General features: G+C 43.6%; 1 protein-coding gene across 1 annotated transcript in view; it reads left to right on the top strand.

Moving 5' to 3' along the window:
- The window catches only part of ckap5 (cytoskeleton associated protein 5), a 153,480-nt gene that overhangs the window by 38,815 nt on the left and 92,831 nt on the right, over window positions 1–21,834 (top strand). Inside the window, exons 4-12 of the mRNA XM_078221041.1 lie at window positions 617–823; window positions 1,140–1,311; window positions 1,405–1,534; window positions 7,668–7,765; window positions 11,344–11,457; window positions 12,457–12,561; window positions 19,377–19,466; window positions 19,975–20,139; window positions 20,297–20,425. Of these exons, the coding sequence (XP_078077167.1) occupies window positions 617–823; window positions 1,140–1,311; window positions 1,405–1,534; window positions 7,668–7,765; window positions 11,344–11,457; window positions 12,457–12,561; window positions 19,377–19,466; window positions 19,975–20,139; window positions 20,297–20,425 (1,210 nt within the window). The remainder of the gene's footprint in view (window positions 1–616; window positions 824–1,139; window positions 1,312–1,404; window positions 1,535–7,667; window positions 7,766–11,343; window positions 11,458–12,456; window positions 12,562–19,376; window positions 19,467–19,974; window positions 20,140–20,296; window positions 20,426–21,834) is intronic.

Genomic DNA, 21,834 nt, shown 5'->3' with positions numbered 1-21,834 from the left:
GTGCAACACTCCATGTTTTAGATTCCCCAACCAATAGAAACAATCTCTTAGTTTCCACTCTATTAAGCCCCTTCAAAAATCAGAATTTTGTAGGTATCCAGGGGATGGCCCCTCATTCTACATTATCCAGAGAATATAAACCCACTTTACTCGGCTTCTCATCAGTGGACAATATCCTCAATTTAATGAGCCTTCACTGTACTGCTTCTAATGCAAGAATGTCCTTTATTAAATATGCAGACCAAAACTGCAAATGGTACTCCAGATGTGATTTCACCAAAACCCTTTACAATTGTAACAAGACTACTTTATTCTTGTACTCGGGTCTCCTTGCAATAAAGGCCAGCATGCCATCTGCTGCCTTAATTGCTTGCTGCACCTGCATGCTAACTTTCTTTGTTCTTTGCATACGCGTGCCCTTTTTTTTGAACATAACACTTGCATGTTTTTCACCTTTTAAAAAATATTCTAATTTTTTAATTCTTGCAACTAAAGTGAATAACTTCACATTTCCCTATATTGCACTCCACCCGCCACCTCATTGCCCACTCTCATAACCTATTGTTGGTCTCCTTTTGAAAGTATTAAACTAATTATTGCCTTTTGTATTTTACAGAACGACTGGAGAAGTGACATCCGGGGTTGTAAATAAAGTGTTTAACCAACCAAAAGCAAGAGCCAAGGAGTTGGGGATGGAAATATGTCTAATGTACATAGAAATAGAAAAGGCTGAGCCTGTTCAAGAGGAGTTGCTTAAAGGACTAGACAATAAAAACCCCAAGATTGTTGTGGCCTGTATAGAAACAATAAGGAAGGCTCTTGGGTAAGTATAGGATGTATCCTACTCTGTTTGAATGCCCTATAACTGGAAGTATTTTGCCTCCTAGAAAAGTTGACAGAGTTCAACAAAAACACACATCAGCGAATGTCAAAAGACCAAGTGGTAACCATTTTAAGTTCTAAGTTTGCCAGTTGCCTTGCATCAAATGTAGTCATTTTCTGCTCTGAGTTCAGATGTGTGACATAATATCTGGGGATTAATCATGTAAAATCTGCCTTAATCTAAAACATATTTTATCTTTCTTGCTTGAAATCCACGATAATCACAAGTCTTACCAATTTTTCTAATTTCCTTTCAGTGAATTTGGTTCAAAAATAGTCCAGCTGAAGCCAATTGTCAAGGCTTTGCCAAAATTATTTGAATCGCGAGAAAAAGCTGTTCGAGATGAAGCCAAACTATTGGCAGTGGAAGTCTACAAGTGGATTCGTGATGCCTTGCGACCGCCACTGCAAAATATTAATTCTGTGCAGGTATATTTTATCTTTATACAGTCAGATTTATAATTGCATCGCAACTGCTGAATATTGAAGCTGATGAGAATTCGGATACCTTTTTCCCCTCAGTTGAAAGAGCTTGAAGAAGAATGGGTTAAATTGCCAACTACTGCTTCCAGACAGACCCGGTTTTTGCGTTCTCAGCAAGATCTCAAAACTAAGTTTGAACAGCATCAAGCAGCAGGCGATGATGAGGAAGGTCAGTTAAGTACTTTGATCAAAGAAAATCTTGTCAGTTTAATGCTCAAATTTAGGATCTTATCTTTTGAACACTTCACCACAACTTTGATTTGTCTAGATTCATGATGATAGTGAAGTTTGACATCAGTTTACAAAAACTTTCATTTGGTCAATAAAGCATTAATATAAGTTCAGATTAAAATGGAAATCCTTGGGTCTGGCAGCATCTGTAGAGAGAGAGAAACAGTTAATGTTTCAGATCAAGGTCTTTTCTTCAGAACTGAAGAAAGAAATAGTCGAATGTAATTAGCTTTGAGCAAGTGAAGGACTTGGGGAGAGAGGTGTATGGATGAATAAAACAAAAGTCTGATAGATTGAAAGGCTGAGAGATTCACAGCAACCATTCCATGCCAACAAGTTCCACACTCTCGCCATTCTAGACCGAAGAAATTTCTTCTGCATACCCTATCAAGCAGCACGGTACGGTAGCACAGTGGTTAGCACTGCTGCTTCACAGCTCCAGGGACCTGGGTTCGATTCCCGGCTTGGGTCACTGTCTCTGTGGAGTTTGCACATTCTCCTCGTGTCTGCGTGGGTTTCCTCCGGGTGCTCCGGTTTCCTCCCACAGTCCAAAGAAGTGCGGGTTAGGTTGATTGGCCATGCTAAAATTTCCCCTGAGATGCATAGGTTAGCGGGATTAACGGATAAATGGGTAGGGATATGGGGATAGGGCCTGGGTGGGATTGTGGTCGGTGCAGGCCAGATGGCCTCTTTCTGCACTGTAGGGTTTCCATGATTCACATGCTCAGTGACGCCCAGTTTGGGTTTCGCCAGGGTCACTCAGCTCCTGACCTCATTACAGCCTTGGTTAAAACATGGACAAAAGAGCTGAATTCCAGAGGTGAGGTGAGAGTGACAGCCCTTGACATCAAGGCTGCATTTGACTGAGTATGGCATCAAGGAGCCCCAGCAAAACTGGAATCAATGGGTATCGGAGCAAACTCTCCACTGGTTGGAGTCATACATGGTACATAGGAACATGGTTGTGGAGGATCAGTCATCTCAGCTCCAGGACATCTCTGCAGGAGTCCCTCAGGGTAGTGTTCTAGGCTTAACAATCTTCAGCTACTTCATCAATGATTTTCCCTCCGTCATAAAGTCAGAAGTAGGGCTGTTTGCCAATTGTGCAATGTTCAGCATCATTCGCAACTTGAATACTGAGGCAGTACATGTTCAAATGCAACAAGATCTGGACAATATCCAGGCTTGGGCTGACAAGTGGCAAGTAACATTTGCACCACACAAATGCCAGGCAATGACCATCACCAATAAGAGATACTCTTAACCACCACCTCTTGACATTCAATGGTGTTGCCATCACTGAATCCCCCACTATCAACGTCCTCTGGATTACCATTGACCAGAAACTCAACTGGACTCTCCACATAAACACAGTGGCGACAAGAGCATGGCAGAGGCTAGGAATACAGTGGTGAGTAACTCGCCTCCTGACTCCCCAAAGTCTATCCATCATCTACAAGGCACAAGTCAGGAGTGTGATGGAATACTCCCCACTTGCCTGGATGGGTGCAGCTCCAATAGCACTCAAGAAGTTTGACACCCATCCAGGACAAAGCAGCCCCGCTTGATTGGCACCACATCTACAAACATTCAATCCCTCCACCACCGACGTTCAGTAGCAGCAGTGTGTACTATCTACAAGACGCACTACAGCAATTCACCAAAAATCCTGAGACAGCACCTTCCAAACCCACGACCACTTCCACCTCGAAGGATAAGGGCAACAGATACATGGGAGCACCATCACCTGCAAGTTCCCCTCCAAGCCAATCAAGGTCCTGACTTGGAAATATATCGCCGTTCCTTCGCAGTCACTGGAATCCTGAAATTCCTTTCCTCACGGCATTGTGGGTCAACCCACCAAACATGGACAGCAGCGATTCAAGAAGGCAGCTCACCACCACCTTCTCGAGGACAACTAGGAATGGGCAATATATGCTGGCCAGCCAGCGATGCCCATGTCATAGAACGTAGAAACAATACAGCTCAAACAGGCCCTTCGGCCCACAAGTTGCGCCCGTCATGACCCTGCCTACCTAGACTTATATATAGGCTTACCTATAACCCTCAATCCTATTAAGTCCCATGTACTCATCCAGAAGTCTCTTAAAAGACCCTCTCGAGTTTGCCTCCACCACCACTGACGGCAGCCGATTCCACTCACCCACCACCCTCTGAGTGAAAAACTTACCCCTGATATCTCCTCTGTACCTACTCCCCAGCACCTTAAACCTGTGTCCTCTCGTAGCAGCCATTTCAGCCCTGGGAAAAAGCCTCCGAGAATCCACCCGATCTATACCTCTCAACATCTTGTACACCTCTATCAGGTCACCTCTCATCCTTCGTCTCTCCAAGGAGAAAAGTCAGAGCTCCCTCAAGGCATGCCACCTAATCCAGGCAACATCCTTGTAAATCTTCTCTGCGCCCTTTCAATAATTTCCACATCCCTCCTGTAATGAGGCGACCAGAACTGAGCACAGTACTCCAAGTGGGGTCTGACGAGGGTCTTATAAAGCTGCATCATTATCTCCCGACTCCTAAACTCAATCCCTCGATTTGATGAAGGCCAGCACACCATACGCCGCCTTAACCGCCTCCTCCATCTGCGAGGCCGATTTAAGAGTCCTATGGACCCGGACCCCAAGGTCCTTCTGATCCTCTACACTGCTATAAGTCTTACCCTTGATATTATACTCCTTCATCCCATTTGACCTGCCAACATGGACCACTACACATTTATCCGGGTTGAAGTCCATCTGTCACTTCTCCGCCCAGTCTTGCATCCTATCTATGTCACGCTGCAGCTTCTGACATCCCTCCAACCTATCCACAACACCACCAACCTTCGTGTCGTCTGCAAACTTACCAACCCATCCCTCCACTTCCTCATCCAGGTCATTTATGAAAATGACAAACAGCAAGGGTCCCAGAACAGATCCCTGGGGCACTCCACTGGTGACTGACCTCCATTCAGAAAAAGACCCATCTACAACCACTCTCTGCCTTCTGCAGGCAAGCCAGCTCTGGATCCACAAGGCAACAGCCCCTTGGATCCCATGCTCTCTCACTTTCTCGAAGTCTTGCATGGGGGACCTTATCGAACGCCTTGCTGAGGTCCATGTAAACCACATCTACCGCTTTTCCTTCGTCAATGTTTTTAGTCACATTTTCAAAGAAGTCCACCAGGCTCGTAAGGCACGATTTGCCTTTGACAAAGCCGTGCTGACTACTTTTGAGCATACTAAACTTCTCTAAATATTCATAAATCCTGTCCCTCAGGATCTTCTCCATCAACTTACCAACCACTGAGGTTAGACTCACCAGTCGGTAATTTCCTGGGCTATCCCTATTCCCTTTCTTGAATATAGGAACCACATCCACAATCCTCCGGAACCTCTCCGTCTCCATCGATGATGCAAAGATCATCGCCAGAGGCTCTGCAATCTCTTCCCTCGCCTCCCACAGTAACCTGGGGTACATCCCATCCGGTCCCGGCGACTTATCTATCTTGATGCTATTCAAAATTTCCAACACATCCTCTTTCTTGATGTCCACATACTCTATCTTTTCAGTCCACCTCAATCCTGTAGTACAACCACCCACATCTTTGTCCACCGTGAATACTGAGGTAAAATATTAATTAAGCACCTCTGCTATTTCTTCCGGTTCTGTACAGACTTTCTCACCGTCACATTTTATAGGTCCTATTCCTTCACATCTTATTCTTTTACTCTTCACATATTTATAGAACGCCTTGGGGTTCTCAATCTTATCTGCCAAGGCCTTCTCGTGACCCCTTCTGGCTCTTCTAATTTCTTTCTTAAGTCCCTTCCTACCAGCCATATACTCATCTAGATCCCGATCATCACCTAGCTCTCTGAACCTTTTGTATGCTTTCCGTTTCTTTATGACTCGGTTCAGCGCAGCTTTCGTGCACCACGGTTCCCGTAACCTACCAAAACCTCCCTGTCTCATCGGAACGTTGTCATGCAGAACTCCAGACAAACATTCCTTGAAAATCTGCCACCTTACTTCGGTACTTTTCCTCGAATACCTCCTTCCAATTTACGCCTCTAATCTCCTGCCTGATGGCTTCATATTTCCTAGCTTGCCTGATCCTATCTCTTTCCAATGCTAGTGTAAAGGAGATCGAGTTATGATCACTATCCCCAAGATGCTCCCCCACTGAGAGATCTGACACCTGTCCAGGCTCATTAGCCAGTACCAGATCGAGTATAGCCTCTCCTCTTGTCGGCTTATCCACATGCTGTGTCAGGAAACCCTCCTGAACACACCTAACAAACTTCTCCCCATCCAAACCCCTTACCCTAGGGATATTCCAATCGATGTTTGGGAAATTAAAGTCTCCCATCACGACAACCCTGTTATTACTACATCTCTCCAGGATCTGTTTCCCTATCTGCTCCTCAACATCCCTGTTACTGTTGGGCGGCCTGTAGAAAACACTCAGCAAAGTTATCGACCCCTTCCCGCTCCGAACTTCCTCCCACAGAGACTCCGTAGACAATCCCTCCACGGCTTCCACCTCCTCTACAGCTGTGACACTATCCCTGATCAGCAGTGCCACTCCACTCCCTCTTGCCTCCCTCCCTGTCCTTCCTGAAACATCTGAAACCCGGCACCTGAAGTATCCAGTCCTATCCCTGTTCTCAAGTCTCCGTAATGGCCACCACATCACACTTCCAAGCATCGATCCACACTCTAAGCTCATCCACTTTATTCACTACACTCCTGGCGTTAAAATAGACACATCTCAAACCTTTGGTCTGAGCTCTCCCCTTTTCCATCACCCGTCTATTCTCCCTCTTACACTGTGTACAATCCTTCTCTATTTGCGGGCTAACCTCGCGCTCAGTCACCTCATCACGATTCCCTCCCCCCAACCTTTCTAGTTTAAAGTCTCCCCAGTAGCCTTAGCCAACCTTCCTGCCAGGATATTGGTCCCCCTGGCATTCCAAGTGCCACCCGTCTCTTTTGTACAGGTCACACCTGCCCCTAAAGAGGTTCCAATGATCCAGGAACCTGAATCCCTGCCCCCTGCTTCGTCCCTCAGCCACGCATTCATCCTCCACCTCACTCCATTCCTGCTCTCACTTTCCCGTGGCACAGGCAGCAATCCTGAGATTACTACCTTTGCGTTCCTCCTTCCCAACTGTCTACCTAACTCCCTGTATTCTCTTTTCATGACCCCTTCCCTGTTCCTACCTATGTCAGTGGTACCAATATGTGCCACGACCTCTGGCTCCTCTCCCTCTCTTTATTCATGTCCCATGAATAAAATTATTGGCTTTACTCGTGACTACATTATATTGATGGCCTCTAGTTTTGGCCTTCTCCCCCAAGAGGAAACATTCATGAGATGGTGGCCTCGTGGTAATGCTGCAGGACTAATCATCCAGCGGCCCAGACTAATCCTGTAGGGACATGTTTCAAATCCCACCATGGAAGCTGGTGGAATTTGAATTCAGTTCATGAAAAATCTGGAATATAAAGCTAGTGTCAGGAAAAGTGACCATGAAAGTAGCATTGATTGGTGTAAAAATACATCTGTTTCACTATTGTCCTTAAGGACAGCAGTTCCTCTAATCTGGTCTGACCCACGTGTAACTCCAGACCCAAAGCAATGTGGTTGACTCTCCACTGTCCTCTGGGCCTACCAAGCCACTCAGTTCAAAGGCAATTGGTGATCAACAACAAGTGCTAGCTTTGCCAGTGATGCCCATATCCTGTGAAAGAATAAAAAAAATTCTGTGTATGCACTCTATCAAAAACTTCCATAATTTTAAAGGACACCCCAACTCTTGTTGGGAGAGAGGAGACCCAGCCTGCCAACTGATTTCCAATATGTATACCTGTGCTTTTCTGGTGTCAGTTTTTGTAAAATTTGGAAGAAAAGATTTGCACTTGCTATAATATAAATAAATGGAAAATAGATAACATTTTGGGAGGAAAACATCTTGGATGCAGAGCCCTAGTTGCAGCTTGGATTTGATGTACAAAAAAGATGCGATACATTTTGGTGCAAAGATGCCTTGTGGTTTTCTCCATAGGTGAAGAGGAAGTTGAAGCCCCTGTAGTGGATGCTTACGATCTTTTGGAGCCTGTTGAGATTCTTTCAAAGCTTCCAAAAGATTTTTATGAAAAAATTGTAAGTACCAGCAGATTCTAGTGGTTGATTTATATTGTCAGGAGAATTGTAGTTTCTTTTGTTCATAGTGCAATTTAAGTGCTAAGTTCAGAAATAGTTTTGTTACAATTTTGTTATTTACATAGAACATAGAACAGCACAGTACAGGCCCTTCGGCCCTCGATATTGTGCCGAGCTTTGTCCGAAACCAAGATCAAGCTATCCCACTCCCTATCGTTCTGGTGTGCTCCATGTGCCTATCCAATAAAAGCTTGAAAGTTCCTAAAGTGTCCGACTCCACTATCACAGCAGGCAGTCCGTTCCACACCCCAACCACTCTCCGAGTAAAGAACCTACCTCGTACATCCCTCCTATATCTCCCACCATGAACCTTATAGCTATGCCCCCGAGTAACAGCTACATCCACCCGAGGAAATAGTCTCTGAACGTCCACTCTATCTATCCCCCTCATCATCTTACAAACCTCTATTAAGTTGCCTCTCATCCTCCTCCGCTCTAAAGAGAAAAGCACTAGCTCCCTCAATCTTTCCTCATAAGACCTACCCTCCAAACCAGGCAGCATCCTGGTAAATCATCTCTGCACTCTCTCCAATGCTTCCACATCCTCCTTAGTGAGGTGACCAGAACTGCACACAATATTCCAAATGTGGTCTCACCAAGGTCCTGTACAGTTGCAGCATAACCCCACGGCTCTTAAACTCCAACCCCCCGTTAATAAACGCTAACACACGATAGGCCGCCTTCGCGACTCTATCCACTTGAGTGGCAACCTTCAGAGATCTGTGGATATGAACCCCAAGATCTCTCTGTTCCTCCACATTCCTTAGAACCCTGCCGTTGACCCTGTAATCCATATTCCCATTTGTCCTACCAAAATGAATCACCTCGCATTTATCAGGGTTAAACTCCATCTGCCATTTTTCGGCCCAGCTCTGCACCCTATCAATGTCTCTGCAGCCTACAACAGCCCTCCACCTCATCCACGACTCCACCAATCTTGGTGTCATCAGCAAATTTAATGACCCACCCTTCAGCCCCCTCTTCCAAGTCATTGATAAAAATCACAAATAGCAGAGGACCCAGCACTGATCCCTGTGGTACACCACTGGTAACTGGTCTCCAGCCTGAAAATTTTCCATCCACCGCCACCCTCTGTCTTCTATTAGATAGCCAGTTACTTATCCAATTGGCCAAATTTCCCTCTATCCCACACCTCCTTACTTTCTTCATGAGCCGACCGTGGGGAACCTTATCAAACGCCTTACTAAAATCCATGTATACGACATCAACTGCTCTACCTTCATCTACACACCTCGTTACCTCAAAGAATTCAATCAAATTTGTGAGACAAGACTTGCCCTTCACGAATCTGTGTTGACTATCCCGGGTTAAGCTGCATCTTTCCAAATGGTCATAAATCCTATCCCTCAGGACCGTTTCCATTAACTTACCGACCACCGAAGTAAGACTAACCAGCCTATAATTACCAGGGTCATTCCTATTTCCTTTTTTGAACAGAGGAACAACATTCGCCACTCTCCAGTCCTCTGGCACTATCCCTGTGGACAGTGAGGACCCAAAGATCAAAGCCAAAGGGTCTGCAATCTCATCCCTTGCCTCCCAAAGAATCCTAGGATATATCCCATCTGGCCCAGGGGATTTACCGACCCTCAGGTTTTTCAAAATTGCTAATACATCTTCCCTCAGAACATCTACCTCCTCCAGCCTATCAGTCTGTATCTCACTCTCATCCTCAAAAACATGGCCCCTCTCCTTGGTGAACACTGAAGAAAAGTATTCATTCGTCGTGTCTCCTATCTCTTCTGACTCCATGCACAAGTTCCCACTACTATCCTTGACCGGCCCTAACCTCGCCCTGGTCATTCTTTTATTTCTCTCACAAGAGTAAAAGCCTTGGGGTTTTCCTTGATCCGACCCGCCAAGGACTTCTCATGCCCCCTCCTAGCTCTCCTAAGCCCTTTTTTTAGCTAATTTCTTGCTACATTGTAACCCTCAAGCGACCCAACTGAACCTTGTTTTCTCATCCTTACATACGCTTCCTTTTTCCTCTTGACAAGACATTCAACCTCTTTTGTGAACCATGGTTCCCTCACTCGACCATTTCCTCCCTGCCTGACAGGGACATACCTCTCAAGGACACGCAGTATTTGTTCCTTGAACAAGCTCCACTTTTCATTTGTGCCTTTCCCTGACAGTTTCTGTTCCCATCTTATGCTCCTAATTCTTGCCTAATCGCATCATAATTACCCCTCCCCCAATTATAAACCTTGCCCTGCCGTATGGCCCTATCCCTCTCCATTGTAATAATGAAAGACACCGAATTGTGGTCACTATCTCCAAAGTGCTCTCCCACAAACAAATCTAACACTTGGCCCGGTTCATTACCCAGTACCAAGTCCAATGTGGCCCCACCTCTTGTCGGCCTATCCACATATTGTATCAGGAAACCCTCCTGCACACACTGTACAAAAACTGCCCCATCCGAACTATTCGACCTATAAAGGTTCCGATCAATATTTGGAAAGTTAAAGTCACCCATGACAACTACCCTGTGACCTCCACACCTATCCATAATCTGCTTTGCAATTTCTCCCTCCACATCTTTATTACTATTATTACATTCTGAATGTTAAGAATAAAATATGTATGCATTTACGTTGTTGCAATTTGAAACTTTATCAAAAATTTGTAATTTGAGAACAGCAGAGTTGCATAGTAATTGAGAAACTGGATTGTTCACGGCACCTTGCGGGTAGGTTGATGTTTTTGCACTTTTTTAGTCAAGGCATTTGTTATACGGTGACGATTTATTTGAATCCACTACCCCAGTCATATAATACGAGCGGATCATTGATCTTTTATTAACTTCTGGAATTTGATCTTCACTGCTTTTCTTGTCCTGAGGGGTTTCATCACTTTACTGTTGTCTGACTTGAGGGGTGGTTTAAAAAAAACTATACACCTGGATTGTAAGAAAATAAAAGCTGCAGCCTCCACATTGTGGTTCTAATTGACAATTTGGTTGATTTAAGGGACCGTTTCTTCTTGGTGAACGTTCACTTGAGGCTAATTCTCTTTCATGTGCTCTTTGCCTTGTAAATGAAATTGTTATAGTCGGCTTAGCAAATCTGTTAAAAGATGGTTTTGGCAGGTTAGTAGGTATATTACAACATTCTAAATTCAATTCATTTTTTGGCCACTTTGATTTTATTGGAGGTTTTTGTGATTGAGAATATTACTTCAAGATGATTTGTAAGAAACCTTGCAAAAGCTAATTATCAAGTGTTTATATCCTTGGGTGCTGGATCAGTTAGTTTAAATCAGACTGGGGTTCTCTTAGTGGAAATCTTTTTACATGAGCATTTCTGAACTATCCATTTGTTACAACAGGAGCTTAATTCAAAGTTGTAACTGCAGACAGGCCCCAACAACCTGGCGGTGGTAACTGACCACCTGTAAATCTTATTGCCCTCAATTAAGTTGTTACCTGTTAGCACACTAAATCCTGTACTGTTCATACTAACTTCATGACTTTTTTTCTTGTCTAATTAAAATAGGAGGCCAAAAAATGGCAGGAGCGGAAAGAAGCTCTGGAAGCACTTGAGATGCTTGTGAAAAACCCCAAGCTAGAATCTGGAGATTATGCGGATGTTGTGAGAGCACTTAAAAAAGTAATTATATACAAGCCAAACCGTATTTCAGTCTTGTGACAAGTTGTACATGGCATGTGAACGGTGCTGCTGCATACAATATTAAATATTTTGTTGCCAAACTCTGTTCTGAAAGTGAAGCTGAGCATGAAACCGGGAGCAGTAACATGATGGTCAGGGCTTTTAAGATTCCAAAGTGGGAGAATTGTTAAGATGTCCTCTTGTACGTTTTTGAGGTCATTTGGCCCATCGAGTCTGTACTGACCATGCAAACTCCACACAGACAGTGACCCGGGGTCGGAATTGAACCCGGCGCTGTGAGGCAGCAGTGCTGTGCCACCCAAGATATTGGGGTGGTACTAGGATTTTTGTACAGGGGTCCCCTTTCTATTCTATTTTGTGATACTTAGATACCTATAGTTTTTAATTTGCCTTTCTGATCATATAATTTAAATTTCCATACTGAGAACTGGAAAGTTTGACTTTATTAATTTTCCATGGTAAATGTTAATTTCCCAATAAAGAGACACTAACTGGATGGCTGCATTGCTTTCCCTATTGGTGCCTGATAAACAAGTTTTTTGAGCTTGGCTATGGGTCACTCAACCAAGCCTGTTTTTTTAAATCTCATAAGCGTACTTGAAGCTTTGATTTGTGTATAACAACGTTTCTGCATGGAGCTTTCCTCTATCTGTTCACAGTATCATTGCATATTTTTGCCATGTAGACATTCAAAAGAATCAGGACCTTTCTGTTAATATTTCCATCACTTGTAACCCATAGGAATTAATACAATAAGCGTTAGAAATGTGGTCCCTCAGAAACTTATGAAAATAAAAGACAAGGCAGTTGAACCCACCCAATCATGGTGCACTTTGACACCTTGGTACTCCCTCACCCCCATCAATCCTAGAAAAGTTAGTTTAACCTTGGGTTCAAAGTAATCATGCTTGCTGACAAATGAGAATGTTATCTTGCACTGTTCTGAAGATTTCTTTTAACTTGAACTGTCCCTTCTAGGTTATTGGCAAGGACTCCAATGTACTGCTTGTAGCTTTGGGTGCAAAATGTCTCGCTGGTTTGGCTTCTGGACTTAGGAAGAAGTTTCAGACCTATGCTACTCACGTAAGTTTCAAATAAGCATGGGACTCCAGCACAATCTGTACAAGGAAATTTGCGCACATTTTGTTACATGCAACCAATTTTTATTGCTGATTCCTTGGAATTGGGAAAGGTGCTAATGAGTGGCAATGAGATCTGTGGTATGTAACTGTTTTTACTGGAGATTGATAGAGGAATATTGGGTCGTAGCTGAAGAGTTTGCTCTTCATACGGTGTCATAGAATTTTTAACATCCACCTGAACATGCATTTTCTAGTCAGATAAAGAGAAACTTGCAATTATGTAGCACTTTTTCATAATTACTGGGCCCCTCAAAGTACTTTACAGCCAATGAAGTACATTTGAAGTTTAGTTGGTGTAATAATGTCGGAAATGTAACAGTTAATTTGTACACAGCAAACCCTCAAGCAGCAAGTTGATAATGAGCAGATAAGCTGAATTTGTGATGTTGAATGGGGAATCAATTTTGGTCAGAGCATTGGGGATAACTCATGATATAATTCAAAACAATGCAACGGAATCTTTAACATTCTCTCAAGCAGGCAGATGAGATAACAGTTTAACGTTCTATCTGAAAGAAGCCACCTGTGACATTGCAGAACTCCTTTGATACTGTGCTGCAGTGTTTGTGCTCAGCTGTGGAGTGAGACTTGAACACGGAACCACACTACCAGAAGGATGTGGAAGCTTTGGAGAGAGTGCAAAGAACGTTAACCAGGATGTTGCCTGGCAAAAAGGAGAGGTTGAACTAGGATTGTTTTCACTGGAAAGAGAGAGGCTGAGGTGAGACCTGATAGAGGTCTACAAAGATATGAAAGGCATAGACAGGGTGGATAGTCAGAGGCTTTTTCCAAGGGTGGAAGTGTCAATTACAAGGGGGCACTGGTTCAAGGTGAGAGGAGGAAAGACCGTATCCAAGAAATCCTGAAGTGGGAGGGAGAGGAGCCAGAGATCGTGGTGCATACTGGTACCACTGACATAGGCAGGGAAGGGGTTATGAAAGGAGAATATAGAAAGTTAGGTAGGGAGTTAAGAAGAAGGAACGCAAAGGTAGTAATCTCGGGATTGCTGCCTGTGCCACGAGACAGTGAGGGAAGGAACAGAATAAGGTGGAGGATAAATGCGTGGCTGAGGGATTGGAGCAGGGGTCAGGGATTCAGGTTCCTGGATCATTGGGACCTCTTTAGGAGCAGATGCGACCTGTACAAAAAGGACGGGTTTCACTTAAATCCCAGGGGGACCAATATCCTGGCAGGAAGGTTTGCTAAGGCTACTGGGGACTGTTTAAACTAGAGTGGTTGGGGGGTGGGAATCAAAATGAGGTGACTGGGAGAGAGGAGGTTAGCTTAAAAATAAAGGGGCTTGTAGACAGTGTGAGAGGGAGGATACGCAGGTGACGGAGAAGGGGAGCGCTCAGACCAAAGGGTTGAGATGTGTTTATTTTAACACAAGGAGTGTAGTGAACAAAATGGATGAGCTTAGAGCGTGGATCACTACTTGGAAGTGTGATGTGGTGGCCATTACAGAGACTTGGTTATCTCCGGGCCAGGACTGGATACTTCAAGTGCCGGGTTTCAGATGTTTCAGGAGGGACAGGGAAGGAGGCTAAAGAGGTGGGGGAGTGGCACTGTTGATCAGGGATAGTGTCACGGCTGTAGAAAAGATGGACGCCACAGAGGGATTGTCTACGGAATCTCTGTGGGTGGAGGTTCACAACAGGAAGGGGTCAATAACTTTACTGGGTGTTTTCTATAGGCCGCCCAATAGTAGCAGGGATGTGGAGGAGCAGATTGGGAAGCAGATCCTGGAGAGATGTGATAATAACAGAGTGGTCGTGATGGGAGATTTTAATTTCCCAAATATCGATTGGAATATCCCACGGGTAAAGGGTTTAGATGGGGAGGAGTTTGTTAGGTGTGTTCAGGAGGGCTTCCTGACACAGTATGTGGATAAGCCTACAAGAGGAGAGGCTGTACTTGATTTGGTATTAGGGAATGAACCTGGGCAGGTGTCAGATCTCAGTGGGAGAGCATTTTGGGGATAGTGATCATAACTCTATCTCCTTTACATTAGTATTGGAGAGAGATAGGATCAGTCAAGCGAGGAAAGTGTTTATTTGGAGTAAGGGCAATTATGAGGTTATTAGGCAGGAAATTAGAGGCATAATTTGGAAGGAGGTTTTCTCAGGGAAATGTACAGAAGAAATGTGGCAAATTTTCAAGGAAAATTTATCTGGAGCTCTGCACAGCAACGTTCCAATGAGACAGGGGAGTTATGGTAGGTTACAGGAACCATGGTGCACGAAAGCTGTAACAAATTTAGTCAAGAAGAAAAGGAAAGCCTACAAAAGGTTCAGGGAGCTAGGTAATGTTAGAAATCTAGAAGAGTATACGACTAGTAGGAAGGAACTTAAGAGGGAAATTAGAAGAGCAAGAAGGGGTCATGAGAAGGCCTTGGCAGACAGGATAAAGGAAAACCCCAAGACATTCTACACGTATGTTAAGAGCAAGAAGATAAGATGTGAAGGAGTAGGACCTATCAAATGTGACGGTGGGAAAGTCTGTATAGAACCGGTAGAAATAGCAGAGGTACTCAATGAATACTTCAGTATTCGCAGTGGAAAAGGATCTTGGTACTTGCAGTGCAGACTTGCAGTGAACTGAGAAGATTGAGCATGTGGACATTAGGAAAGAGGATGTGTTGGAGCTTTTGAGAAGCATCAAGATAGATAAATCACCGGGACCGGATGGGATGTACCCCAGGTTACTGTGGGAGGCGAGGGAAGAGATTGCTGAGCCTCTGGCGATGATCTTTGTGTCATCAATGGAGACGGGAGAGGTTCCGGAGGATTGGGGGATTGCGGGTGTGGTTCCGTTATTCAAGAAAGGGAGAAGAGATAGCCCGGGAAATTATAGACCAGTGAGTCTAACCTCAGTGGTTGGTAAGTTGATGGAGAAGATCCTGAGAGGCAGGATTTATGAATATCTGGAGAGGAATAGTATGATCAGACATAGCCAGCACGGCTTTGTCCAAGGCAGATCATGCCTTATGAGCGTAATTGAATTTTTTGAAGATGTAACTGGACACGTAGACAAGGGAAGAGCGGTAGATGTAGTTTATATGGATTTCAGCAAGGCGTTTGATAAGGTGTGCCCCATACAAGGCTTATTGAGAAAGTGAAGGGGCATGGGATACAAGGGGACATTGCCTTGTGGATTCAGAACTGGCTTGCCCACAGAAGGCAGAGTGGTTGTAGGTGGGTCTTTTTCAGCATGGAGGTCGGTCACCAGTGGAGTGCCCCAGGGATCTGTTCTGGGATCCTTGCTCTTTGTGATTTTTATAAATGACCCTGGATGAGGAAGTGGAAGGATGGGTTGGCAAGTTTGCTGATGACACAAAGGTTGGTGGTGTTGTGGATAGTGTAGAGGGATGTCAGCAGTTACAACGAGACATAGATAAGATGCAAGGCGGAGAAGTGGCAGATGGACTTCAACCCAGATAAGTGTGTGGTGGTTCATTTTGACAGGTCGAATAGGATGAAAGAATATAATAAGGGTAAGACGCTTGGCAGTGTGGAAGATCAGAAGGATCTTGGGGTTCGGGTTCATAGGACGCTCAAAGCAGCGTCGCAGGTAGAGGCTGTGGTTAAGAAGGCATATGGAATACTGGTCTTCATCAATAGAGGAATTGAGTTTAGAAATCGGGAGGGAATGCTGCAGCTGTATAGGACCCTGGTCAGACCCCACCTGGAGTTCTGGTCACCTCATTACAGAAAGGATGTGGAAGCCATAGAGAGGAGATTTACAAGGATGTTGCCTGGATTAGGTGGCATGCCTTATGAGGATAGGTTGAGAGAGCTAGGTCTTTTCTCCTTGGAGAAGCGAAGGATGAGAGGTGACCTGATAGAGGTGTATAAGATGTTATGGGGTATTGATAGAGTGGATTCTCAGAGGTTTTTACCCAAGGCTGAAATGGTTGCCACAAGAGGTCACAGGTTTAGGGTGCTGGGGAGTAGGTACAGAGGAGATGTTAGGGGTAAGTTTTTCACTCGGAGGGTGGTGGGTGCGTGGAATCGGCTGCCGGTGGTGGAGGCGGATTCGATAGGGTCTTTTAAGAGACTTTTGGATAAGTTCATCGAAGTTAGTAAGGTAGAGGGTTATAGGTAAGCCTAGTAGGTCGGGACATGTTCGGCGCAACTTGTGGGCCGAAGGGCCTGTTTGTGCTGTAGCTTTTCTATGTTCTAAGATGTGCAGGAGAAGTTTTTCATGGCGTGTTGGGTGCCTGGAACGCGCTGCCAGAGGACGTGGTAGAAGCAGGCACATTAGCAACGTTTAGAGGCATCTGGATGGTGCATGAATAGGGAGGGAATCGAGGGATACGACCAAGTAAGGGCAGAAGGTTTTTTTCTTTAGCTAGGGCATTTTGGTCAGCACAGGCTTGGAGGGCTGTACTTATCTTTATTCTTGTAACTCAGCATGAGTGCTGCAAACTGAACCATAACTAACACTAGATTTTGTGGCTAACTTTCCTTCCACCCCTTCCTCATAGGAACAAGAGGAGGCTATTTAACCCCCTGAGTCCCTTCCTCCATTCCATGAGATCAAGAGTGATCTGGGTCATATTCCATTTTAGCACTTTTATCCCATATCTCAAATGTAACATTTGATCTGCATCAATTGCTATTTATGGATGAGTTCCAAGCTTTTTACATGAAGCATTTCACTCCTGAGTGGTTAGACCTGAAAGATTTTGCCTCACATCCTCGAGTCCCCAACTAGCACAAATAATTTCTCCTAATCTAACCTATCTATTCCCCTTTAGTATCTTGAAACCCATGATCAAATCAACCCTTAACTTTCTCAAATCCAAGGAATGCAACCCTGGTTTAATCTTCCCTTGTAATTTAGCCCTTGGAAGTCTAGGTTCATTCCTGTAAATCTATGCTGCACTTTCTCCAAGGCCACTACATCATTCCTAAGGCCCTGAATTGCTTACAGTATAGCAGGTGTGGTATAACCAGGTCTTTGTATAACTGAGGTGTGACTTCAACCTGCCTGCTGTTATACATAGAAAATGATGTGGAGATGCCGGCGTTGGACTGGGGTGAACACAGTAAGAAGTCTCACAACACCAGGTTAAAGTCCAACAGGTTTATTTGGTAGCAAATACCATAAGCTTTCGGAGCGCTGCTCCTTCATCAGATGGAGTGGAAATGTGCTCTCAAACAGTGCACAGAGACACAAAATCAAGTTACAGAATACTGATTAGAATGCGAATCCCTACAGCCAGCCAGGTCTTAAAGGTACAGACAATGTGGGTGGAGGGAGCATTAAACACAGGTTAAAGAGATGTGCATTGTCTCCAGACAGAACAGCTAGTGAGATTCTGCAAGTCCAGGAGGCAAGCTATGGGGGTTACTGATAATGTGACATAAATCCAACATCCCGATTTAGGCCGTCCTCGTGTGCGGAACTTGGCTATCAGTTTCTGCTCTGGGGGAGCACTTCAGCAGTCACGGGCATTCAGCCTTGGATCTTCAGGTAAGCGTTCTCCAAGGCGGCCTTCACGACACACAGCGCAGAGTCGCTGAGCAGAAACTGATAGCCAAGTTCCGCACACATGAGGACGGCCTAAATCGGGATGTTGGATTTATGTCACATTATCAGTAACCCCTACAGCTTGCCTCCTGGACTTGCAGAATCTCACTAGCTGTTCTGTCTGGAGACAATGCACATCTCTTTAACCTGTGTTTAATGCTCCCTCCACCCACATTGTCTGTATCTTTAAGACCTGGCTGGTTGTAGGGATTCGCATTCTAATCAGTATTCTGTAACTTGATTTCTGTGTCTCTGTGCACTGTTTGAGAGCACATTTCCACTCCATCTGACGAAGGAGCAGCGCTCCGAAAGCTTATGGTATTTGCTACCAAATAAACCTGTTGGACTTTAATCTGGTGTTGTGAGACTTCTTACTGTATACATAGAAAAGCCAGCATTCTTATAGCCTCTGATTATTTTCTGCACCTGATGTAATAATGTTTTAATGATCTGTGTATCTGGTGCTCTCTCTCTTTTTGAACTTCCACTGTCTCTAGCTTTTTGCCATTTGGAATGTACGTGGCTTATCGTTTTTAGGTCAACGAATTTACCAAAATTGAAATCCATTTGCCATGTTTTGCTCATTCATTTAAGATTCATTTAATCTATCAATAGCCCAAATCCATGCTAATTCTCAATAATCTCCTGTATCCCTAATTATATGTACTCGAGCAATTTCTTGAATAGATATTAGGCTAATAGGCAAATAATTCTCTGGTGTCCCTGTTTTTTTTTCTTGAAGAACCGATTGGCATGTGTAATTTTCCAATATAAGGGATTAGTTCTCGAATAGGGAGAATTTTGGAAGATTAGTTGGACATCTGCTATGTTTTCACCTACTTCCTTTAAACCCCTGAGATGGAAAACACTGTTTCTGTTTTATTGTTATTTTGCTTGTGTTAATTTTGTTGAGCTCCTGGTCCCCAATTCAGTAGTAGTTTACTTATGGAAGTGTGGGAGGCTGACCTCTCCCTCTACTTGAAATGCTGATGCTAAATTACTGCGCTATTTCCTTTTCCCTTGCTGTTCCTCCTGCCAGATTGTTTGTTTGAAAATGAGCTGACTCTATAGAGGTCCAGAATTAAATGTGGGGCCATAATAGTTCAAAATGATGTAAATTGGTTCATTTTTAAATTGCATTTGTAAGCGAGCTTTACTATCAGAGTCATTCGTTCAAAACATCATTGTTGGGTATTACGCAACTGTATTCAATTTTTTCAGGTGGTGCCAACACTCCTGGAAAAGTTTAAAGAGAAGAAACCTCAAGTAGTTCAAGCTTTGCAGGAAGCTATTGATGCTGTTTTTCTCACAGTAAGTTCAACATTGACACTTGTGTCTGAAATTTTGTTTTTGAAACTTCTGGCAAAATTTTGGAAATTTAAATTTGGTGATTTCAACTCTAGTACTATTTTTGATGCTAAAATATTGATATTTAACAGCATATGCAGGACTTGTAGTGGTCATCATACATTGACAAATTTCAAGGTATAATAAGGTCAGTTTTCACCAGTGCTGTAGTTACTTTCACATTTGAGGTACTGTCCTTTTTCTGCACCCTTTTCACATTGAAATTTAGCTAGCATAGAGAAACCACTTGTTTATTGCCAATTCACCCATATAATTGGATCGTTAACTAATTTAACTTAATTTTTGGAGTTTATGGTTGACTAAATAGTATAGTCAGCATTGCTAATATTACTATACTTTGTGCTATAAAAGGTATTTTGTTCGCAATTCCTTTGAAACTTGAGATAAAATGTTCTGAAATGGATTTTAAGAATTTAATTGCAGAGATCAATAATAAGATGTTTGGATTCAGACCACATTACAGAACCTAAGTGAAGATGTGCTGGGTGTAATGGAGAACAAAAACCCATCCATCAAGCAACAAGCATCACTCTTCTTGGCAAGAAGCTTCCGTTACTGTACTCCCTCCACATTGCCAAAAAGTCTTTTAAAGCCACTTTGTGCTGCGCTGCTTAAGGTATGAAACAAAGGATTGTATTGCTTCTCTATCTTCACTAATTTGTGGTTAGAATTTTACTGCTATTAGTTTGATTAAACAAAAAATTTAATAGTTTAAAAATAATTATGAAAAGATTTGTGAGCCAGCCAAACTAATGTAATCTAATTCTCCACAGCAAATTAATGATTCTGCATCCGAGGTGAGGGATGCTGCCTTTGAAGCACTAGGTACAGCTCTAAAAGTTGTTGGCGAAAGATTAATGAATCCTTTCCTTGTTGATGTCGATAAACTGAAACTTGACAAGGTGAGTTAATATATAAACTTGCAGGTTCCTCACATTTTGAAGTAAAAGTCATATATTCCAAAGATGATCCAAGAATCAGATGCAAAACATAATTGATCTAATTTTGGTTTAATGGTTTACTAACTTGTTTGAAATTGTGTTAAGTCTTTCTCTTGTATGGAGACGAGCAGTAACCTGTACATCGTTTTGTGCAATTAGGGAATGTAATCGTGCACTTAAATCAGTGGTGGAATTGAACTTGTGTCCATGTGTTAATGCAAAGTGGGCATTTAGTTCTCTTTTTTTTAAATGCAGATTTTGGGTCCATGTGGAGTTACTGCACAAGCACTTAATGGTGTGTATCGCAACTCCATGTACTTCCTCATGCACTCTACCCAAAGTTTTTGTATTTATTTGATTTCTTCCACAATTATTGATCTAAATCTGAACTTAACTAAATTTTCTTCACCCAAAATGTATGTTTGTTTGTAGTTGGCACTTTTAAAATTTGATTTTAAGGAAAAAAAACTCAACTGGAATTAAGTGCATTGCTAAAATATAGAAACATAGAAAATAGGTGCAGGTGTAGGCCATTCGGCCCTTTGAGCCTGCACCAACATTCAATATGATAATGGCTAATCATGACTTTCAGTATGCCACTCCCGCTTTCTCTCCATTCCCCTTGATCCCTTTAGCATCAAGGGCCATACCCAGCTCCCTTTTGAACATATCTAACGAACTGGCCCCAATAGTTTTCTGTGATAAGAATTCCACAGGTTCACAACTCTGAATGAAGAAGTTCTTCCTCATCTCAGTGAATGGCTTACCTCTTATTCTTAGATTGTGACCCTTAGTTCTGGATTTCCCCAACATCGGGAACATTCTTCCCGCATCTAGCCTGTCAGGATTTTGTATGTTACAATGCGACACCCCCCCCCCCCCCCCCCCCCCCATTCATCTTAATTCCAGTGAGTACAAGCCCAGTTGATCCAATCTCTCTCCATACGTCAGTCCTGCCATTCGGGGAATTAGTCTGGTGAACCTTCGCTGGACTCCCTTCATAGCAAGAATGTCCTTCCTCAGACGAGGAGGCCAAAACTGAACACTATTTGACTTGATGCTGCATTGATAGGTTTTTGAGTTGAAAGGCGGCATGGTGGCACAGTGGTTAGCACTGCTGCCTCAAAGTGCCAGGGACCCAGGTTCAATTCCCGGCTTAGGTCACTGTGCGAAGTTTCCTCCGGGTACTCTGGTTTCCTCCCACAGTCCGAAAGACATGCTGGTTAGGTGCATTGGCCATGCTAAATTCTCCCTCTGTACCTGAACCGGCGCCAGAGTGTTGCGATTAAGGGATTTTCACAGTAACTTCTTTGCAGTGTTAATGTAAGCCTACTTGCGACGCAAGTCACCATACATAAAGAAGCAATAGT

The sequence above is a fragment of the Mustelus asterias genome, chromosome 9, assembly GCF_964213995.1.
Source record: "Mustelus asterias chromosome 9, sMusAst1.hap1.1, whole genome shotgun sequence".
NCBI lineage: Eukaryota > Metazoa > Chordata > Chondrichthyes > Carcharhiniformes > Triakidae > Mustelus > Mustelus asterias.
This window is presented reverse-complemented; position numbering and strand designations above follow the sequence as displayed.